Source organism: Coccinella septempunctata, chromosome 1 (assembly GCF_907165205.1).
Source record: "Coccinella septempunctata chromosome 1, icCocSept1.1, whole genome shotgun sequence".
NCBI lineage: Eukaryota > Metazoa > Arthropoda > Insecta > Coleoptera > Coccinellidae > Coccinella > Coccinella septempunctata.
Window position 1 is genome coordinate 28,909,487 of NC_058189.1, and position 24,915 is coordinate 28,934,401.

The 24,915-nt window shown below is 37.7% G+C and overlaps 2 protein-coding genes and 1 long non-coding RNA gene across 3 annotated transcripts; 1 reads left to right on the top strand and 2 right to left on the bottom strand.

Annotated features, from left to right (window-relative positions):
- The first annotated feature begins 5,405 nt into the window (after positions 1-5,405).
- On the top strand, positions 5,406-6,335 carry LOC123322696 (craniofacial development protein 2-like). The gene has a single exon (XM_044910682.1). The coding sequence runs from the start codon at positions 5,406-5,408 to the stop codon at positions 6,333-6,335; it is 930 nt and encodes a 309-aa protein (XP_044766617.1).
- Positions 6,336-16,951: 10,616 nt separating this feature from the next.
- On the bottom strand, positions 16,952-19,351 carry LOC123308158 (glycosyltransferase-like domain-containing protein 1). The gene is given in 2 exon segments (XM_044890715.1): positions 16,952-18,125; positions 18,128-19,351. Coding segments are annotated over 2 exon segments (1,104 nt in total). The 5' UTR covers positions 19,188-19,351; the 3' UTR covers positions 16,952-18,081.
- A 378-nt stretch (positions 19,352-19,729) lies between these two features.
- On the bottom strand, positions 19,730-20,597 carry LOC123319190. Its single transcript, XR_006538456.1, has 2 exons — positions 20,061-20,597; positions 19,730-19,953 (listed from the first exon to the last, which is right to left on the bottom strand). It is a non-coding gene; the product is annotated as an uncharacterized LOC123319190 (long non-coding RNA).
- Between the last annotated feature and the right edge of the window lie 4,318 nt (positions 20,598-24,915).

Here is a 24,915-nt window from a genome sequence, read left to right on the forward strand (position 1 = left end):
TTTATCGTCGTATCAGCCATTAAATATTCTTAATAATTTGCTGCATCTTCTTTTCAATCTCTTTCTCCAGATTCTGCATCATCGTGCTGAGGAGGTTTTTCGTGAACTTATCCAGTTCCTCAGTGATTCCAGAAATTCCTTTTCTGGTTTCGGCTTTTTTGACGGTTTTTGCCTTTTCCGTCTTTTTCTCTGGTTTCTTCGTCTCTTTGACTGCTTTGGTTGCAGTTTCCTGGGGTTTCTTCACTTCCGAAGAGTTTTGGGATGGCCTCGGTGTATTTTGTGTTGGCCTCGAGCTGGTCTGGTTCGATCTTGGCGATCTCTTGGTCTTTTTAGTGACCAATTTCCATTCGCTACATCCCTTGTAGCTGGCTGGATGTCCTTGCTCTCCGCAGAGAACACAAGAGGCATTTCGCTCCTCGTTCTCCCTGGTAAGCGTACACTCCTTGGAGCTGTGATTACCGGAGCATTTCACGCACCTCCATGGAAAAGTGCACTTACTTTGGGCATGTCCATATCGCTGACAGCGGTAACATTGTCCAGGCCCAATCGTCCTTCTCTTAGGTTCAACAACACAGTTCATGTTGTAGAGCCTTTTCACCTCGAAGATATCCTTATTCTGGGTTTTAACCAGCAATAAGGGCATCGGCTGTTTTGTTTTATTTGAGGTCATCCTTATGACCTCAGCATCGACGATCCCTTGATCCTTGAGGTCGTCAAGGATCGTCGGGATATCTGCATCCAGCGGTAGGTATCTCACTACCGCGTATATTTTCTTTTCTTCCTCCCGTTGAAGAGTGTAAAACTCCCTATTTATTTTATGAAGGAAGTCCGTCATCCTTCTATGATCATCGGCGCTTTGTGGGACGATTCTTATACCGTCCTTTACTGTCGTCGCTCTTTGGTATTTAATACCGTTTCGCATTAACGCGTTCGAAATTGAAGTCCATTCGGACGTACCTCTCAGGGTCACAGGGGGGATTTTTTCTATTCTCTCCACTGGAGTGGTTTTCTCTTGGTCTGGGGTTTCCAAGACTCTTTTCTTGTTTGTATCTTCATTTGACGAGGAGCTATCCTTTCTCACTCTTTTGGCGGGTGGGGAAATTTTGGTTTGAGGGGTTTTGACCACCTCCATCTTCTGTTTTTGAACCGGTAAGTTCACTTCTTGGACATTTTTCAAAATAATGTTCTTCTTGAGTGCTTTGGAGTAACTTTCCTTATTTCCCTCCTGCAACTCGAGCCTCTCCCTGAGATTTTTAATCTCAGCAACTAAGCTAGATACGCATCTATCTAACTCATTCACCCTCGCTTTCAAACTTGCGTTCTCCTCTCTCAAAATATCGTGTTCGGACACGACATTAGCGATTTCTGGCGCGTCTTCTTCCATTACGGAATCGCAGTCCGAATGGTCAGACATTTTAGAATCTAATTAATAATTACTTTGCTACTCAAAGAAATTGGAAATAAAATTTTTCAAGACAAAAGAAAAATGGCTAAGTTATATATTTTCTATACTATGAGAAAAATAAATCGACTCACCAGTGATATCCGTGGAACTAGCGATCTTGGAGGTGATCTGGACTCTACACTGAACACACTGAATTTGAACGAATTTCCGCTCTATAACGCATACACTTATAGAACTTACAAAAAACTTCGGAAGTTTCGTAGACGGAAACAAAAATTCCGTAGCTTCGCTAGTGTCAACTTTCACTTCGACTTTCTCTTTTACAACACGAGAGATGACGTATCGCACTGCATCGCTAGTGTACACTTTCACTTCGACTTTCTCTTTTACAACACGAGAGATGACGTATCGCACTGGTATCATTCAACACATCTACCTGCTTCAACGTCTCGAGGTGAACTGTGTGGTTAACTATGACTGTGGTCCGTATATATACTTCGGTTTCTTCTGGTAAGTAAGTGGGCGGTCCGTAAATGTCGAATTCCTGACAATTTAGTTCAATATCTGTCACCAGAGTAACCGCTCTGGTAACTTTCGGTTACCAAATGTGTATTTACGGACCATACGCTATGGTTACAGTGACTATATGCTCCCCAGGGCAGTAGTCCGTATATACATTTTGGTCACCAGAGTAACCGCTCTGATAACTTTCGGTTACCAAATGTGTATATACGGACCATACGCTATATACTCCCTGGCGTATGGTCCGTATATACACATTTGGTAACCGAAAGTTACCAGAGCGGTTACTCTGGTGACTGATATTGAACTGAATTGTCAGGAATTCGACATTTACGGACCGCCCACTTACATTGAACTCTATGGTTCCCATAGAGTTCAATGCCCACTTACTAACCAGAAGAAACCAAAGTGTATATACGGACCACAGCTCATAGTAAGCTGTGGTTACAGCTACTCTGTAATCTGTGCTCATGGAGGTAAAGGATTTCCTACAGAGAGAACCCTTTCTCTATGATTTCCTACCTCCATGTCTGTGTTACAGCGCCAAAATTCGCCCCATGACTTGACATGGATGTGGGCGGATCTTCGACAACTCAATTAAGAATTATCAAATTCAAATTTTCAGTTTTGCTTAACGAGTGAAAAAATTAATTGAACGGATTATCTTCCCAGTTTTCTGATTATTTCTTTTCTGTCTGGAACAGAAATTGGATTCTATTTATAAAAATAACGTACGTTATATCGAAGAGGAAGGTTAATCTTTCATTATATTATAGCATCCATCTCTTAAAAACTTTGTGAATCTCACAACATCAATGGTCCACTATTCCATTTCACTCACAGAACCCTAATATACACTCATTGAAAGGAGGTAGACAGACTCTATGCTACATACCATAGAGAAAGGGAAAGAGTCTCTGCTACATACATTGAACTAAAGAACTTTCTTTAGTTCAATGGCTACATACCATGCCAGTAACATAGACATAGAGACATGGACTGAGCAATGTCAGCATGAAATTGGCTTTTTTTATAGAAATAGAGAAATGATCGTCGGGAATTTACCTGTCTCTTTTTTGTTCACATAAAGGTGAGTTTAGATCAATCAAAACTCTAGAAAGAGACAACTGCATGCCCGACGTGCGTTTCTCTCTGTCACTTTTTTTGACCGTATTTCATGCATAGATAGAAAGGAAAGGACGTAGATAGAGGAAGGGAAAGGCACAGTCCATGTCTATGGCCAGTAACCCATTGAACTAAAGAAAGTTCAATGCAGTAACCCTACTCAAGAGGAAGGTTACGCATTAAAAACCTATATCGACAACAAACTTTGACTTATTGATTATTTTTATTGATTTACCGATCATCTGTTGCTTACGCTAATAACGTAAATTTGTATCTTCCATACATTGAACTAAACTGACTAACTGACTGACTTCCTTTAATTCAATGCTTCCATACGACTAAAATCTAAGCTAGATAGCGCAAGACGTTATTCCATTACCGCATAACGTTATTAGCAAAGATTATAGAGTAGAAAGATGGGAAACGAGGCGACTAAAGCGATTTGAGCGACATCTGTGTGTCACGCGTGTTATTAAAACGCTAGGACTGGTTAAAATATTAATTTGAGTGCCATTTGCAGAAACATATGACATTTTTTAAGATTTCAGACGTCAATTTTGATCAAAGAGGTTTTCAATGTTTTGACTCTCAAACGCTTTTTGTTTATCTGGCTCGTTCTAGTTGCCGATTTTTGGAGTTTTTTGTCTTATTTCTTGGTGAAAACATCAAAATATTGTTCGAAAATTATTGAATGGTGAAGAACGGTGAATAAAATAATAAAATGTTTTTTACGTGATTAAGTTTTTCACTCAACTAAGGAAAATGGAAGCGTAAGTATTAAAAGTCGTAACATGTGAATCGGTCATTCAATGATTCTTATTTTCAGTGCTCCGAAGTGGATAAAATTCTCAGGGCTTGAAGACAAAATTTCTTCAGCAAACACTACTAACTACACCGCCATGTGCAATGAACATTTTACTGCAGGTCAATTGAGAACTGTTCATCGACGTAAATTGTTGTATGCAGAAAGCATCCCTTGCATGAACGGCCTATTAAGTGAAAATGATGATCTTTATAGGTCCATTCAATGATTCTCAATTGCTACTCTTTCAATATAGACCATATTATAGTGAGGTTAGAATCACTCAGTTGGCGGGAGATCCATATTCAAATTTTTTTACATAGGAATCGACTTTAAGATGGAATATCGCTAGCTAGAAGTAAATGTTAATATAAAGACATGCAAAATTGGGTGCCGCAATTATTAGAGGTTGTTTCCAAGTACATTTTACATCACAATATACTTTTATATGTCCTAAAATCAAAATTGAACACATTATCATCATGTGTGCGATAGAAGCGAGAGAACTCAGGGCTCCGTAATTAACTCGATTTATTCGGAAATTACGAGCAAATAATTTACAAAAGTGAAACTATATATTGTAGAAAGTGAGTTTTCAAGTCACAACCGAAAAACATCAAGGTGGAATTTGATTGAACACGGAAAAATAAGGATTTTCCGAAAATCAGAACCAGTAAACCGGCAGAAAGAAGAAATATCAGGTGGTACGAAAGATAACGAAATTATCAGCGCCGATAAGAATCAATTCCAGATAACCCATAGGACAGAGCCGGATTCAGGGTACGGTGAGAATTGATAAAACCGTCATGAAAAACGAAAAAGAATACACAAGTGATGAGGGAAAGAGAAGGAGAAACCCAGATGATGAGGGAGAATTATTTGCTAGAAGCAAAAAAGTGTTTCGAACACCGATAAAAACGAAAACGAGTGATGACAAGCTGGATAAAATAGTGGAAATGATGCAGGAGATGATGCACGATATGAGAGAAATGAAAATGGAGCAGAGAAAATATCGGGAAGAAATGGAGAAAATCAGAGAAGAAAACGCGGAGATGAAAAAGGAAAACGAAAAGCTGAGAATGGAGATGAAGATATAAAAGACAAACTTGAATATATAGAAAATGCTGAAAGAAGAAATAATGTTGTAGTGAGTGGTTTGTCAATGGAAAATATACGACAGGAACTGCTCAGAAGCGAAATGAAGGAATTTTTCAAGAAAAATATGGAAGTTGACATGCAACCTAAAACCGTCAAGAAAATAGGAACCAAGACATGCCTGATCGAACTAGAAAACTCATTCGAAAAATCAAAAATAATGAAAAATAAGAGCAGATTAATAAACTATAGAAAGGAAAAAGTCTACATAAACGACGATATGACCAAATCACAGAGAGAAATACAGGGAAAATTGAGGAGAATCGCTAGGGAGGAAAGGCAGAAGGGCAAAAAGGTGAGGGAAGGCTTTCAAAAGCTGATAATTGACGACGTGCAATACAGATGGAACGAGGAAACAGGGGACATAGAGGAATCTAAGACAAAAAACTTAGGACAATGACCCAAGATACGATTGAGGATAGGATAACAACCAGGCAAGATAATGGACAACGAGACGGCCAACACAAAGGATCAGACAAAGAAAGGACACCGATATGGAGGATCGCAACTTGGAATGTAAGGAGTCTACAAGGTAAAGAGGAAGAACTGGAAAGAGAATTTGAGGAAATGGGATTGGAAATATTGGCGATAACAGAAACAAAAAAGAAGGGTAAGGGAACAGTGGATACGAAGAATGGACATTTAGTTGTGTACAGCGGAGTGAATGAAGAAATGAGAGCTATGGCAGGAGTAGGATGTATGATAAACAAGAATATAACCGAGCATGTAAATGGGTGGAAAGGTTGGTCAGAACGAATATTGACTGTAGAAATAGAAAATAAGGATGAAATGAAAACAGTGATAATAGTTTATGGGCCTAACGAAGACGACAATAAACAAACTAAGGATAGTTTCTGGGAGGACCTAACAGTGGTTACAGAAAGAGCTAAGGGAACAATAATTATTCTGGGTGACTTTAACAGCAGAGTAGGGAAAGGAGATAGAATGTTTGAATCAGTAATGGGGCCATTTGGAGAAGAAACTAGAAATAATAACGGGGAGAGAATGCTCGATTTCTGCTTACTGAATGATTTAATAATAACCAACACCCTATTTCAACATAAAGATATACATAAATATACAAGAGAGGTGAGGAGCCGAGGAGAAAAATCAATAATAGATTATATATTAATACAAAAAGAAAAAAGGTCAACTATAATGGATACAAGAGTAAGAAGAGGTCCAGAAATAGGAAGTGACCACTATGTAGTGATGTCCAAATTAAAAGGACAAATGGCCAGATCAGTCCCTGAGAAGAAAATAATTAAGGAACACGAATGCCTTAAAACGTATAGACTTTCGGATAGACACTGCAGAATTATATAGACTTGAAACAGAAAGAAGATTTGAAGAGGAATATAGTTCACAAAAGGATATAACGATAGAAAACATGTGGACAATGTTCAAAAATATAGTTGTAGACTCTACAAGAAAAATCTGTGGAAGTTATAAGAAAACAAATCAGAAGAAACAGACATCATGGTGGACAAATGGAATAAAGACTAGAATAAAAGTAAAGAAACACAGATGGAAAAAATACCTAACTAATAGAACAGTGGAAAACTACGAACAATATAAAAAAGAGAGAAAGGCAGTGAAAGAGCTAATACAGTTAGAAAAGAGGAAGAAATGGACAGAATTCGGAGAAAAAATGGAGAACGACAGTAAATCAAACCAGAAACTGTTTTATAGAATTCTTAAAACGACCAGAAGGGGTGTAATAAATGAGACTGTCAACGTGAAAAATAAAAATGGAGTTGTCTTAAGGGAGTATTCCGCAATAATGAATAGGTGGAGAGAATATTTCCGGGAGCTACTTGACGGTGGAGACGGTAAACCAGATGAGGCACAGGTTTTAACAGAGACAGAAGAAACAGACGAAGATGAATTGCTAACAATGGAAGAACTGAAGCAAGCGATACTAACACTGAAAAAAGGCAAAGCACCAGGATGCGATAAGATAACAACAGAAATGATTGGAAACTTAGGACCAAATGGGATGAGAACACTTCTAGAAATTTTCGAAAAAGCATGGAAAGAAGAAGTAATTCCAGAAGATTGGAGAACAGCATTGATAGTCCCAATACACAAGAAAGGAGAAAGACAGGAGTGTAATAACTATAGAGGTATAACGCTGTTGAGCACGGCCATGAAGCTGTACGAGAAAATATTGGATAGGAAAATTAGAGACAAGGTTGAGGTTACATTGGAGGAGTCACAGAGCGGTTTTCGAAAGGGAAGAAGCATTCAGGATCATGTCTTCACCATGAAGATTTTATTCGAGAAAATAAAACAGCAGAACAAGAAACTGTACATTGGATTCATAGACCTGGTCAAAGCTTTTGATAGGGTGAACAGGGAGAAATTGTGGATGATTCTGGAGAGGAGAGGAATCAGCAAGAAGATGATTAGAATTATACAGAACATATATAAATTAAACAGTAACAGGGTAATCAGACACAACAGAACATCACAGGAATTCTGTACGAAAATAGGTTTGAGACAAGGAGGAAGCCTCAGTCCAGTGCTGTTCACAGTATACATAGATGAAATTATCAAAGAATGCTCAATAAGAACCAGAAAATTCCACTTAGGCTATAAGGACCTACAAAGAGTTGAAATATCAGAATGCGCTTTTGTAGACGATGTTGTCCTCATCACTGGAAGTGAGAAAATTCTGAAGAGAAATATGGAAATCTGGAACGAGGTGATAGAAGAGTTTGGAATGGAGATGAATAAGGAGAAAACAAAAGTTATGATCGTTGGTGATACACAGGAAAGAATAGATTTAGAAATAGATGGAGTGAAGATAGAACAAGTTAAGACATTCAGATACCTAGGAGTAGAGTTGGAAACGAACGGAAGGCAAGATTTAGAACTCAACAGCCGATTAGAAAAAACCTTGAAACTGTACCATGCCATGAACCAGAGCTTCATAAACAAGAGGGAAATATCTCGAAATACTAAGATGAAGGTATACAAGGCAATATATAGACCGACTCTGACATTTGGATGTGAATCATGGGCCCTGGATAAAAGACAGGAGAGCAGAGTGCAAGCGATGGAGATGAAGTACCTGAGAAGAGTGAGAGGCGTAACAAAAATGCACAAAATAAGAAATGAGAAAATACGAGAGGACGTAGAAATAGAGCCACTGATGGAATTCATAGAAAAAGGCAACTGAGCTGGTGGGGACACCTGCACAGGATGAACAACGAGCGACCTGTCAAAAAGATTTGGGAGTCGAAAGTGCAAGGAAAGAAGAGAAGGGACAGACCAGAACGAACATGGGATAAAACTCTAAATGAAATAATCACCAGAAGAGGAAAGACATGGAGAGAGGCGAAGAACATGGCGATAAACAAGAAGACATGGTCAAGGTTTGTACACGGAGAGCAAAGGCAAATAACTGAATATATTGACACATGACAGAATAGTGAATTGAATGTTAATAGTATTGTAATGAACCCCAGTTTTCTGAGGAAAATTGGAGTTCATCTTAGTGTATTTTTTCGTTTTAAATTTCCGTCTTTGAAAATATTTTAATTCTCGAATATTCCGTACGTTCATTCCGACAGGCAGAGTAAATGTAAAAAACCGCTTATCTGTATTTCACGTTGTTTTTCTTACATGCCGCTGAAGATTTCGACGTTTTTCATCTGTTGATATGCGATAAACCGGAGCTGACGACGTTTTTTCTTTCTTGTCGTATTCTGGAATTTTCAGATTTTTACCGTGAGAGGGGATATGCCTATAAAAGCAAATTTTCCCCCGCGACGGTCACTTTTCGACTTTTCGACTGTTACTTCAGTTCTTCGGCCGACTTTTGAATTTTACTTCAGTGCTTTCCTTTCGCTTGAGTATTTTTCGCTTTCTAACGTGGTTTCTAACTTCTGTTATAAATTCAGTTGATTTTCCGTATTCTTTCGCCGTTGAAGAATAATCATTTTGTGTTATTTGCATCAGTGCTTAGAGTTAATTTTTTAGTTTTTCTTTTAAATCCTTTGAGTTTCGAGTGCTTGAAACAAAGGAGGTAGGTCCCCGTCTGTACCGTTCAGTTTCTTTGTTAGACCTACGCCGTTACTTCTTTAACTTTGACACTGCTGTACTGTATCGTTTCCTGTTGTATTTTATCGTTCTTTACCCTGTCCGCGTTCCGCGTCATAAGTGTTAAATCCGAAATCTCTTCTTTTCTGTCAATCATGGTGTGCTATAACCCTTGGGGCAGAGAATAAGAGATACCGCACGTAGTCAGTGAGATCCCGTAGTTGCGTTAAAAATAGACATTTTCTTCGCTGTCAATCATGGTGTGCTAAAACCCTTGGGGCAGCGAGTAAAAGTCTCGAACAGGTCCGCCCTAGCCCTTGGGGTACTGAAGGGAAAGTTCCGTCAACCCCCCTGTCCGCGTTCCGCGTCATAAGTGTTAGATCCGAAATCTCTTCTTTTCTGTCAATCATGGCGTGCTATAACCCTTGGGGCAGAGAATAAGAGATACCGCACGTAGTCAGTGAAATCCCGTAGTTGCGTTAAAAATAGACATTTTCTTCGCTGTCAGTCATGGCGTGCTAAAACCCTTGGGGCAGCGAATAAAAGTCTCGAACAGACCCGTCCTTAGTGTGTTTTATTCCCGGAGAAATACAACTACACACCGATACCGTATAGCAAGTCCTTAGCATTCGTCAGTTCTGGTTGGCGCATTTTTATTGAACCGTTAATTTTTCACTACGCCCGGTACAAATTTCATAAAGTGCTCGTGACCGGATAAGATTTTCCGAATGTATTTTCACTGATAGAATCACTCATATTTTATATCACACATATCTCCCTTGTACATATAATTAGTTTCCGAAGTTGTGAATAAACTTTTACATAGTTCGATTTTGACTTCTTCGTTGTCGCTACTACCCTAGACAACACCGAGCTCTGTCTCTGGCTAGCAGCTACCCTGGTAGGTTTGCTATTCTTCCTATTGAAAAGAATAGCTGGCGCTCGAGATTAAGGCTTCTCCGAGAAACGCGCGTTACAGTATATAATGAAATATCTTACACCATTGTATGGTAGATGAGATTTTGATAATATATATATATATATATATATATATATATATATATATATCACATATATCCGTATGTCGTAGATCATTTCTGCTATACGTCAATCATGAACAGTAACAAAGAAAATGACATGCTACGCTTGCGCGTTAAAATGATGTCAGCTTCAGAGGTTAGAAACGAAATAAAGCTACGACAAACTTCCATGGATCTTGCTGACCAATTTTATATTGATCCATTATCAAAAAAATATACCATTTTATTACGAAATTTTATTTTCAACTTGTTTAGAAAGAATCATAGAACACATTCCAACAGAAATAAATCTTAAGAAATTCGCTAAAATATCCAAAAACAGGCGAGAAGTACGCGGCATTTTTAGTCCCATAAGAAATGCATAGGGAATTCAGGGACCAGATCCACGGATGGATCGCGATTCAAATTTCCCGCCTAACCTCACTAATATGGTCTATATTCAGAAATGCAGAGGTTTTATTGATTTCCATTTGGGAACCAAGTGACTGTCAAATTGTTGTTTGAAAAGTCAAAGTTTTATGAAACCTGCTGTGAGTGTTTTGTTCATTCATTAATCAATTTGTATATTGTGTCATGAAGAGACCATATCATAGGAAATCATTAAAAAAGCACCAAGAAACTATACTGACATACAGGTCTTGCATATGTCTCCAAGTTTTTTTTTAAGTGTGGTTCTGAAAATTCTTTAAATAATACCGACATATGTAAGTAACTGGAATGTGTATGCTATGATGGTTTATTGAATACTGGTTCATATTAATTTCTGATATATGTATATTTTACAAATTCAACTAAGTTCATTAATTCAGAACAACCTATTGTACAGAAACAACACCTTCGACGTATAGCAAATCACCATATACTTTAGTGTCCTAGGGAAAGCTTCATTTATTGCCCACTATTTCAATTTCTGTAAATTTTTTATGAATTGCAAATAAACATATATCACATCCAACAGCGTTTTTCGTTGATATCAATTGATTCCAAACAATATTTAGATGAAAACTAAAATCCTGATCACAAAGCAAAACCATACTTTTGTTTTGTCGCTCAGGATGTTTGTTTTCTGATAGAAACAAAGTCAATATTGAAATGTAATATGAGAAATAGAATTCGAATTTCGCGCCCCTCAATTAAAAAACAGAAAACTGTTATCAAAAAGTTTTTCTGTATTGACAGTGCGTTTTTAGCGCCATCTCATTGTCACGCGTGTTTTCACTGGCCAAAATGTAGTCGGTTTTTAGTACTAGCGATATGAGGGCGTTTCCTATCTTTCTACTCTATAATCTTTGGTTATTAGCGTACGTCGGCGTTATACGCTTCTTCCATATCTCTCTATCATAGATCTAATAAAATTATGTATTATTAGGTCATAGAGTTCAATGTATTAGGTCTATGCATAGAGAAAGTTTGTCTATGGGTCTATGCTATCTACAGACCATGCGTATAGTCCGTATATACACTTTGGTTTCTGTTGGTTAGTAGCATAAAGTAAGTCAAGGGCATTGAACTAAAGAAACTTTCTTTAGTTCAATGGTCAAGGGTCATGGGTCTGTTCTGTGGTTAGTAGTGGGCGGTCCGTATATGTCGAATTTCTGACACTTCGGTGCAATTATCTGTCACCAGAGTAACCAGAGACAAGACAAGACTTTCCCTTTCTCTATGAGAGTAACCGTACTAACCGCTCTGGTAACTTTCGGTTACCAAATGTGTATATACGGACCATACGCCATATTAGTGAGGTTAGAATCACTCAATTGGCGGGAGATCCATATTCAAATTTTTTTACATAGGAATCAACTTTAAGATGGAATATCGCTAGCTAGAAGTAAATGTTAATATAAAGACATGCAAAATTGGGTGCCGCCATTATTAGAGGTTGTTTCCAAGTACATTTTACATCACAAAATACTTTTATATGTCCTAAAATCAAAATTGAACACATTATTATACGGAATATATCCGTATGTCGTAGATCATTTCTCCTATACGTCAATCATGAACGGTAACAAGGAAAATGACATGCTACGCTTGCGTTAAGATGTCGAAAACTCTGGTGTATAGTGTTTATCTATGCTGGTGTATTCACTGATTCGATTTTGTTTTTAATTTCGTGGGGATATGGGATCAGTTTCGTTTTTCCCACTGTAGGTAGCGCTGTTTAGAATTTGACAAACCATTGTCAATTGATATTTGAAAATAATTTGAATACTTTACTACGACTTACGTTGTATTTATAAGCGATTATTGGTGTGTGAAAATGTATTAGTTTCGAGAAAGGGATTTGGAACATTCATTTATTCAACATGTTGTTCAGTTTTCTGTATAATGTCTCAAATTATGGCAAATTCATCAACGTGTGTTCAACTCATGCGGACGCGTCGATTATTATAACATTCGTTTTCGAATATTTTGAATACGACAGCAATCAGCCACCGACTCCGGGCGTTAAAAACCCGGATTGATCGAGCTAGCTTGCCAAAAATTCTGAATTAAGTGAAAAATAAAACAGTTCAAAGTTTTCGCGAAACAAAGTGAGAAAAGACAATAATATTCCGATAATAAACTCTAATCTGAAAAGCGAACATATTGTTGTGATGTTTTTATCAGATCTGGCGCGTGCCGGACGATAACAGATAAATATAAAGTGTTCCACACACCTACAAGAAATGTCTGATGACCAAATAAGCGACCCGTTTCGAGGGTTCCCATCAAGCGAAATAAATCAAGGATATTCAAGGAATTTATCACTGCAACAAATACATCCACATCTTGACGAAAGCATGGAAACAAACAGCAAAAATACCTGGCAGGTGGCGAAAAAACGCAAGAGATCAGCCACCCAAACTCCTAGTCCGCCCACAACACCAACAAATAACAGATTCTCACCGCTAGCAACAACATCAAATAACGACCAAAACGATAATATCAACGGAAATGAAAAGAAACAAGCCAACAACGAAAACAAAATGCCAACTCCACCACCGATTTTTATCTACGACGTTGCTGACTATAAGGCAATGTTGAATAGCTTCACACAGATAATAGAGAAAGACTCATTTCACACAAGAGTGCTAGCAAACGACAAAATTAAAATAAGCGCGCACACAGTAGACACCTACAGAAAACTATCTGCACACCTGAGAAAGGAAGAAATAATCCACCACACTTACCAAATACGCGAAGAACGAGCATATAGAGTGGTCATTAGGAACCTTCATCACACAGTTCCGATTGAGGAAATCAAAAACGAACTTCACGAAGCTGGACACAATGTTCGTAACATAATAAATGTGAAACATAGAGCAACAAGAGAACCATTGCATATGTTTTTCGTTGATCTTGAGCCCCAACCTAACAACAAAACTGTTTATGATATTCAATTTATAAATAGAACCAGAGTCAACATAGAACCACCAAGAAAGAAGCGAGGATTGATACAATGTATGAGATGCCAGGGATACGGCCACTCCAAAGCATACTGTTATAGACCTTACAACTGCGTAAAATGCGGAGAACAACACGACACAAAAATTTGCCAAAAACAGAAAAATACACCAGCAAAATGCGTCTTGTGCAACGGTAATCATCCGGCCAACTATAGGGGTTGCCAAGTATATAAAGACCTTGTACAGAAAAGCCATCCCAGAAACACCATTCGCCCACAAACTAATACCTCAAGCCTTCCGCCAAAAACCCAAACACCATCAAACAACCAAATACCACAAACACAAATTCCACGAACCTATGCTGAAGCGACAACTAACAAAAATCAAGAACAGACACCTTCCAACCTTAACCAGGAGTTATCAGCATTTCTTGATGAATTCAAAAGCCTGTTTACACAACTACTGAACCAGAACACCATAATGTTGAATCTACTCACTACCCTTGCAAGCAAAATGAACCCATAATGGCTAATAATATTCTGCGAATTGCAACATGGAATGCCAACGGTCTGATGAATCGCAAACAAGAGATCCAAACATTCCTAGATCTCAACAAGATAGACATCCTACTGATTTCTGAGACACATTTCACCAGTCGAACAGTATTTACTATTCCATTCTACACAGTCTACCACACAATTCATCCTGATGGAACTGCCCATGGAGGATCAGCTATAATAATAAAAAAATGCATATCCCATCACGAACTAGAAAAATTTCAAACGGACGCCATTCAGGCTACGACTGTTAAGATCAAAACCAACAACGGAAATCTACGCGTAACATCAGTATACTGTCCACCACGACATACAATCTCAACAGACACGTATAAGGAATTCTTCAGCACTCTTGGAAGCCGATTCATTGTGGGCGGTGACTGGAATGCCAAGAATACAAATTGGGGCTCCAGACTTACAACAACCAAGGGGCGTAACCTACACCGGGCTATGACTGACAAACATTATGAACACCTTTCAACCGGAGAGCCCACATACTGGCCAACAGACCCAAGAAAACTACCTGACCTTCTTGATTTTTTTGTAGTGAATGGTATTCCAACACAAAATTGCCTATTGGAATCACATTATGATTTAACATCTGATCACACGCCTGTTGTTGTTAGCCTAAACAGTATACCCATACAAACAAAGCTTCCACCCAAATTAGCCTCAAAACATACAAAATGGGAACACTTCAGCAACTATATTACTGAAAACCTGAGCAACATGAGTATTAAAGACCCAACTCAATTAGATGAAGCAGTGGACCATTTCACCAGTACGATTCAACAAGCAGCTTGGCATGCTACTCCCTTGAACCCACAAGAAGTATCAAATTATTTAAGCACTCCTCTCCACATACGACAACTTATATCTGAAAAAAGAAGGGCAAGGCGAATTTGGCAACAGTCACGAAACATCAATGATCTCCATCAGTATAGAAGATTAACTCGGGTTCTCTCGGCAGCACAAAGAGATGTCCAAAATGCGTCGTTCGAAGCCTACACAGAAAGCTTGACTACAGCAGATCACAGCCTATGGAATGCCACAAAAAAATTTAAAAGACCAACACCACATATCAGCCCGATAAGAACAAACAATGGTTGGGCACGATCAAGCAAAGAAAAGGCTGATGCCTTTGCTTCACATCTGTCTAAGATATTTGTAGAACCTGAAGGAACACCAGGGCTAACAATCGATGTCAAAGAGTTTTTAGAAGCATCATGCCAATTATCGTTACCAATCAAATCAATAACTCCCAAAGAAGTGAAAGCTGAAATACGCAAACTAAAAAACAACAAAGCCCCTGGTTATGATTTGATAACTGCACAGATCCTCAAAAGGCTACCAAAAAAAGCAATAGTGTTCCTAACCACCATTTACAATAGAATGCTAAATCTAAGTTACTTTCCCATATTATGGAAATATGCCCACATGGTTATGATACACAAAGATGGCAAACCACTACACGAACCAGCGTCATATAGACCAATTAGCCTTCTGTCAATACCAGGAAAAATATTTGAGAGACTGCTACTAAAAAGAATTCAAGAGGACCATGAAACGAACATCCTTCTTCCTGATTACCAATTTGGATTTCGGCAAAAAATGTCAACAATTAACCAAGCCCACAGAATAGTTAATGAAATAGCCAACTCTCTTGAAAATAAATGCTATTGCAACGGCGTATTTCTGGATATCTCCCAGGCATTCGACAAAGTTTGGCATTCAGGTTTGCTTTATAAAATAAAAAGAAACCTTAATAACAACTATTACCTTTTACTGAAGTCCTACCTCTCCGATAGAAAGTGCTCCGTCAAATACAATGATGAAACATCAGGATACTTTTCCCTCGAATCTGGCGTACCACAAGGAAGTGTCCTAGGGCCTTTCCTGTACCTACTTTACACAGCTGACCTGCCCGAAACTCCGAATACAATCATTGCTGCATTTGCTGACGATGTAGCTATACTGTCCTCAGATGACGACCCCTTGGCCACCTCCAAAAACATTCAAGATCACCTAAACAAACTTGGCAACTGGTACAAAACATGGAGGATGACCATAAATCAGACCAAATCAGTCCAAGTCATATTCACCACAAGAACCAGCACTTGCCCCAAAGTAACTTTAAATGGAAAAGCAATACCTACCAAAAAGGAAGTAAAATACCTAGGCATGCACCTAGATCAACGGCTCACATGGGAAAAACATATATCAGCAAAAAGAAAACATCTTGACATCAAACTCAAAAAAATGTACTGGTTAATCGGAAAAAAATCAAAACTATCCATCCAAAACAAAATGACAGTGTACAAAGCAATTTTAAAACCGATATGGTCATACGGCGTACAATTATGGGGTTGTGCGAAACCAACGAGAATTAAAATAATTCAGAGATTCCAATCAAAAACTCTTCGAACAATAGCTAACGCACCATGGTACGTCAGAAACCAAAGATTGCATGAAGATCTCGAAATCCCATACGTAACTGATGTCATCAAAACCGCCTCTGCTAAATACCAAGAACGACTACAGGGACACTCTAACGATCTTATCCAGAATCTGTACGCAGGAGGACCAAACATCAGAAGACTCAAAAAATCATGGCCTGAAGATCTCCCACAGCACCACTAGACTAGTGCAGAATAAGTAGAAATGTCACTGGACATTTCACTTTCATGTTGTAACTTACATCAAAATTACTTAATACCATTATGAGTAGATTGTAATTTTTCCAAATAAATGACATACTAAAAAAAAAAAAAAAAAGTTTTCTGTATGGACAATCAAGAACTACAGCTAAGAATTTGAGGCAGAACGCAGAACTAAATCAGATGAACGAACATTCGGGACGGATATGCTGCACGGGACCGGACGAGACACGAATAATTGAAAAGCACGGAAAGTCCCAACATTCATTTATAACATGATAATATATGTTTATACATACATATATAATAATAGAAAGTTGACGGAAAAAAAGAAATAGATCCCACAAGTTCAAACTTTGTTCATATTTATGTATTGTAAAAATAAGATTACAGAACAAAAAATATAAGTAAAAAACTAAACTACACAAAATAATGAAAATAAGGACTCTACATTGGTATATTTTAAATTATGTTAATTTTCGTTTACGTAAAGCGGATATGTATTTTACGTAACTATGCGTTCGAAAGAAAGTCTGTCACCTTGTAGATATCTGATAGAACTTCAAAAATATAATGTCGATGATGAGAAATCATGGCACGCATAACCCGCAGCCCAGATCCCAGATAATCGGGGTTCTACTGTATTTATGTTCCAAACTCTACACATAAATAACAGTTGTTGCAAAGAGTTGTTACTCTTTGGTTGTTGTGTTTGTGCTATATCTTATTGCCTAAAAGATTATAGAGTAACCTAATCTTTGGTGACGCGCTTCTCTTCGAGGTTCCAAAAAAATTTGTATTGTATGGTTAGAAATTAAAATGAGAAATAAAATCTCATTTTTCACGAATCCTTTCAACCCATGAAGCCCTAATTTTTTTCTAAAAGGTACTGTCAGCCCTCAAAATATATCCAAAATTTCGAACAATCAGTTCACGAGTTCCTGTGAATTTTTTTCTCATTAGTACATATTCCCATCATACTCAAAAAACAAGTGGGTTAGAAATCTGAAACTTTTAGGATCTCATAACATCATTGGTTCCTACAAATCCTGTCAATATTTTTCAAATATCAGAGACAACAACAGAGTACTATCTGGATGACACAGAATAGCCTTTCAAACATTTCACTTGTTTTCCTGACTTGGCCACTTGTAATATAAAGAAAGAATTATGATTTCGACAACAAGCATATTTGCTAAAAATTTTCAATTTTGAAGATACACACATTCCATGACAAGATTCCCTTTGCATTTGCTACATGTCTCTAAAATTCTTATATCTATCTGGTCAGCCACTGATGGACGCACCTTTCAAAATGGTACAGTCTATTCAATATCTTGAATGCAGATTCTTTCACCATAGTATGAAATGAGGCAAATCATTTATATTAGATCTAATATCTTCAAAAATTCGGGTATTATTGTTCAGAAGAGAATTTTTCTAAATTCATTTCTAACATTGTTCTATCTTTTCGGGACAACATAGGATTAAGGCAATAACATTTCAATCTCATATACAAATCTTCAAGATCAGAATATAAACAATTCTTAGGATATAATTCTGGATACACTAAATTGTCAGGGGCCAGTGGAAAACAGCCACAGTATGTAGCCTCCACCATTGCAACTCCAAAAAATTCATGTTTAGAAGTTGTTACCACAACATCACATTCTTGCAAAGTTTGATAATACATTGATTTGAGTTGAATATAGCCACAATGAACAATTTCATCGTTTAACATTGCTTGAGCTTTAGTTATAATTTCAGGTACCTCTTTATGACATTCTCCAAGTATATGAACTTTGAATTTGATATTTTCAGATTTCAACCGCATGAGTATATTGAAAAAATCTTCAGGAGATTTATCAAATTCCCATCTATGAGGCCAAACAATATTCAATATGTTACTACCACATGCTAATCTTCTGTTTCCAGGCATTTTTGGAAAAGAAACAGGAAAATATAAGACCTTACATTTTTCTTTGATATAATCCTCCAAATTTCTGGGACGATAATCAGGTATTAGCTTAATAACCTTCTTAATATTAGACAAAAAACTGTTTTTATTGAAATGTGAATTGAATATAATAATATCAGCAGCCAAGCATGAGGTTATCTGATTATATGAATACTGAATATCTCTGGCCTTAATATCTTGTATAGGATAAATTAACTGATTCTCATGAAAGTATATAACCTTCTTCAACCTTGTCAGTTCTGGTCTCAATCCCACCAATTCAGCTAAATTCAAAACAGAGCTGCAGAAAAGAATCCTTTCTGTTGTAATTTCAGGAATTAATGTCATCAAGGATATAGCACCACATCTTGAGCGCCAATGCCATTTCTTGGATGGTAGGGTTACAAGTGTGAATGATGAAATACTTTTAGTAATATTATCTATCAATTCTTTATGAGAACCTCCATAAAAACGTTCAATAATAAGAATGTTTGGCTTACTATTTTTCACAGCCACTTTATCACCATCCATATTTCTTCAGTAATAGGGGCTTCCTTTTTGGTGCTTCATGCACCGGTACAGCTCCGGGCTTCTCGCCCCTGAGCTGTTCCCAAATAAAACGGTTATTAGTGCGCCAACTGCGCGCAGCGAGTTGGATGATCAGCTGTTGAGCAAAATGACAAGAGACAAGTCCGGATTCGGGGTTTTTTGGATTATTTGTTTTCAGTTTGACGTTAAAGTCATAGACATTTATATAGATCAATTCCATATAGATTCCCATATAGATGGGAAACTCTCCCTCTAATGTTTGGGTTTAATACGCCCCCTGGTGGGTGTTGAAAGAGTTATTTGTAAAAATGCTGCCAACTGGCGGTGATAAATGGTACTAATTGGCGCGAAAATTTAAAATAGCCTCACCTTTCTGATTCTTTCAATTTATTTCCTATTTTGAATTCTAAATCACTCACTCAAAATATGATAATATGATCTTATCGAATTTTTTTCGAATGATATATTATCATAATAGTGAGTATGAGTGGTTGGACATGTAAAGGCACTAAGAAAAACGAAAATTGAAAAAACCAAACATTATATTTTCTATTCTGATAAGTCAGTCTTTTCAGTAAAATTTTTTCGTGAATGTTCATCATCACCCTTTTCTTGACTGCTCCTCGTCTCAATAAGTGGATGGAATTTGAACAGCCAGGAGGTTCCCCTATCATCAGATCATTGTTGCCTTCATGGATCTCTGGAACATTCGTACATTCTTGCATTTCCAGAACATCATCACTTTCATCTGAAAATTTATTAATTTATTACTTGAAATAAATAGTTAACGAAACAGTTATGTAATAACCAATTCGGTTACCACAAATCCATGTCATATCAATTCATTCAACTCACCAGGAAGAAACCAGGACGGGTCCTTTTCGGCCCTCTGTTTTGTGATTTTTTGGAAAATGTCTATCACAAACAAGATATGTTTTCCGTATCTGTTGTGGTGTTTTATTTTTTAGGATAGAATTATTCACTTTTTCCACCCAAAGTTTGAAGAGAGTAGGATATTTTTCTGGATTCAGAAACCGATGACGCTTGCATGTCCTATCCTCACAATTTGGAACACAACACTTAGGTTTCAACCTCATATTTCTTTCCATGTTGAAATTTAGAATATTCCAATATTCGCTCACCCGGCTAACCAAAAACTCAATGTTACCCCTGTGACAGTTCAACAGTGAAAGACAGAGCATAGACAACTTAAGTTGTCTATGAGACAGAGGAAATGGAAATCACAGAACACACCCACTTGACTTACTTTATGATGGAAATCGTAACGAAAGACCGAAAACCACGATGCGAGCGCTGTCTGGTGGGTGTTGATGAAATTAAAATCACCTCCAAACGTTTAGTAGGAGAGTTTCCCATCTATAAGTTGTCTATGGTTAAAGTCGTTGATTATTAATAAGTTTTACTATTTTTTCGAAATCTATTGCCATATATTTGGTTGAAAAACTTGATTTACCGGGTAAACATTACCATTTCTTTGCTATGGAGAGTAAAAATATACGAAATACTGGATATGTCTGTAGATATAAAACTTGAAAAAATTATTTAACAATGATTTCATCTCTTAAAGCTTCGTTACTAATCCTCTTTGGTAAAAGTAGGTAAAGGGTGTTCTGATTTTACGAAAATTGCATTTAAGTACGTGAAATATCAACTTATTTGAAATGAAATGCTACATTTTCACTGATGGGCGCTAAACTGAAGCTTGTCGTTTATTTATTTGATCGATCTCTAAAAATTATGCATTCATGAAAAAAATGATTAGTTCACTCTTCAAACCTGAAAGAACGAATCCTATTTTCATTCAAAATCATTCAGTTCTAATTCCATCTAACATTGATTCTTTATTCATTTACTCAATAAAAAAACTAACTGACAGCTTCAATTGACGACAAAATCAATCTTAGGTGGTCCATAAGGTGTATTACAGCCTTTTTATAGTATTCATCCACAAATTTCAACAATACACGACTTCTCATATTTGTTGACATATGTAAACATATCGATTGAAATTTATTTTGGGAGGATTTTGCATCTCTTCACAAACCTTTTAGGGCTTTCACTCCCAATCTCTGAAACAAAATTAATTAAAAATGAAATCAACGATTTGCTCCTGCGTGAATTCTTGCACTAATTTGTCAGGAGCAAATTAACTAGAAAAAATTGTTGCCTGACAATGAACTCAAAATAAATAACGTTGAAACTATAATTCTTCGTAACGTTTCGGAGTCTATATCAGACTCCTTCATCAGACGAAAGTTCATTGTCAGGCAACAATTTTTTCTAGTTAATTTGCTCCTGACAAATTAGTGCAAGAATTCACGCAGGAGCAAATCGTTGATTTCATTTTTAATTAATTTTGTTTCAGAGATTGGGAGTGAAAGCCCTAAAAGGTTTGTGAAGATATGTAAACATAACCAAAAAGTTTGTTTACGGGCTTCAAGCCATTGAACTAAAGAACATAGACATAGAGACATGGACTGAGCAATGTCAGCATGAAATTGGCTTTTTTTATAGAAAGAGAGAAACGCACGTCGGGAATGCAGTGGTCTCTTTTTTGTTCACATAGAGGTGAGTGTAGACCAATCAATATTCTAGAAAGAGACAACTGCATTCCCGACGTCATTGATCTATGGGAACCATAGAGTTCAATGCCCGACGTGCGTTTCTCTCTGTCACTTTTTTTGACCGTATTTCATGCATAGATAGAAAGGAAAGGCACAGTCCACGTCTATATGTCTATGCTAAAGAAAGAGTTCAATGCTTCAAGCCCTCGACGTGCACCAGCATTTCGGTTGGTGCAAGAGGGGGCAGGGGAAGGAAACGCGAGCTGCTCCGGTGCTTCACGCCCCAATCAAAAAGAACGCGTCGGTGCTCGAGCGAGATGCACCGGAGCTGCCCAGGAGCTGCTCAAACGGTCAAAAAGAAAGCGTAAAATGTATCGTTTCATTCAATAAGGTTATAGTGAAAGATTTCTTTCTTCAGATATCGACTGAAATATAGAATGCCGCTCGAATAAAACATTTCAAAGTCAGTGCCAATCGTCTTCATCTCTGAGATTTTGATTTGATGACTGTTGCGGTCACTACAGATAAAAAAGTAGATTGCAAGGAAAATATCTCCTTAGATATTTGATCATTGTTTGTCTCTGGAACAGTTACCGGGCAAGCAAAAAAATAGGAGCGACTAGAACATAGACATAGACTCTATGTCTATGGACAGAGATAAACTTTTTCTCTGCTATGGACTAGAAAGAGCATTGAAATCCAACGTTGCCATGCCGTGCAAAATGTAAATTCACGAATGACATTTATGTCATAAGATATTGGCGCAAACTATGTAAACATAACACATAATTTTGAATATTTTACTTTTAGTTATTATACAGTCCCTGGCCAGTTTATTAGACGCACTGAGAATTTTTTTTATATTTACTGGTACTGCCCGAGGAAAAAGCAGAATATTTAAATTCCATTTCCACAGAATGTCAGTTTTATCTACGACTCTCATTAAATTGTTCTATTTGGCATTTATTTTTGATGTTGTAGTATTAATACTTAAGTATGAATCAGTACTATGTCTTCCAGTGGACGTCTTGCATTCTTCAGGTTCGTACGTTATTTCGATAATCCACATATGAAATCATTATCTTCGAATGCAGCAAACCGAACAATTCTGCTTTGATAGTATGAAGCTCTCATAGCTACACAGGGTGGCTCAGCAAAATATTAGAATTTCATGTTTAATCATCAATAAATCAATATTTTTTATCCAATATGATATATTATATGTGAAAATCATTTACAGATGAAGTATATGTAACATATACATTCAATTTAATAATTCAATATTGAGATTTTGCATCGAATCAGTGCGTCTAATAATATGGCCAGGGACTGTAAGTAAATTGCAATAGCATTATTTTTGTTTTAAAGTTAGTGGTGTTATTCCTAGTGAATGAAAGTATTCAGTAACTTGGGCAAGTCGCACTGCACTGTATTTTAGCAGGAAGTGCCATTCTCTTGTTATGTTGTTGGACGTGTAGGCCGAAGAAATAGAGACAGTGTTAGTTTTTTCGTATTCTCTATTTCAGCACCAGTAGCTTCACATAAATGACTTAAAGATACGACAAAAATGCTTGGACGTTATTATTAAGAGCTGACGTGTACTTGTAATATTTTTAAATTCATTATATTTATGCTTTTTATTGTTTCACTAGTTATAGTTCGATACTGTTAATATTTTGTACTGATAATTTTATACAGTTCCCATTTATATGTATAGTGAATACACCTTTTCAATAATAATAATAATAATAATAATAGTCTGGCCTGCCTGGCAGCTATCTGGTAGATGGCCTGCCAGGTAGCCATCGTAACGACGTAGACGGTGCAGCCAGCCACGCCTGCTGTCCGCAGTCCCATTCCTTCTTCCTCTCTCTTGCACATCCTTTATAGGGGTGCTCTTTCTGCTCTCATTTCTCTACCCCTCACCCAAACCGAGAAAGGGGAGCACAAACCCATGAAAATGGTGATTACGAGAAGCCTCGGAAACAAGTCGCTGCCTGGGGATCGTCAGGGCATGTCTGGAGCCGGCGCTGGACATGACAGCATGCGGGACGTCGGTGGCAGGATGTTGAGGAAGCGGGCTCCTGCTGCAAAAGAAGCTACAGCTCCAAAGCAACAACAGCAACCATCGAGTCCAATTCAATTGCCGACTCGAACCGCTGAAGGTGCTGCGCAGGATATTCAGCCAGTGCTCAAACAAGCGGGGTTAGTTAGAAAGCGCATGAAGTGGACAACGTCCATGAATGAAACTATTGTGCGCATATATAACTCCATCACGGGACTAGGGCAGAACACGAACAACTATAGGAAAAGGCTTCATGAGGAATTCTGCATTGCCTACCCAAATCTCAATGTCACTGAACAACGAGTGGCAGACCAGTACCGCGTAATTCTGAGAAATGAACTAATACCAACGGCCCGAATCGACGCAATTAAACGAGAACTTCAGCGTCCGCTAGCAATAGAGAATAACACCAACACCTCTGATAAAATTCACATACCTGGGCAACAACACCCAGAAGACATTGATACTGAAAGTCCTTCTTGCAAAGCAAATGAGCCTGAACACCAGGACGATAGGGAAGAGCTCCACCGACAAGTTGACTCTGACATGAGGAGATACTTTGCCGAACTGGAAGGAACAGATCCTCTTCATCGAGTAGCACCCCCACGACTCAATACATCCAATAAACTGTCACTTATAATCGACATCTTGAATAAGGACGTTTTACCTGAATACCTACAGAACAGAAGTTCATTGGAATATCTGCATCTAGTTTTTCACTGTGCAGCGCTGACGACAGCGAAAACCATAGGGGCAAAAATTCGCCGAACGAACAACGATGGTCCAAAATTACACAAATTACACGCGCCAGCATGGCAGAAACGTCTTCAACACAAAACAGAAAGGCTAAGAAGAGACATTGGACGACTGACGGAGTACTTGAACGGGAATCGAGGAAGAAAGGTTGTGAAAGCTGCCAAAGAGATCATGGATAGAAACAGGACACACACAGAACGAGAGACGGAGAATGCTACAGCTCACCATTGCCTCGACACTCTGAAGCAAAAATTAAGTCTGTATGCAGAACGCCTGAGGAGATATAAAAGCAATTATAGCCGGA

Coding starts and splice junctions, on each gene's coding strand:
- LOC123322696 (XM_044910682.1), top strand. CDS start 5,406: ATGACCCAAGATACGATTGAGGATAGGATAACAACCAGGCAAGATAAT.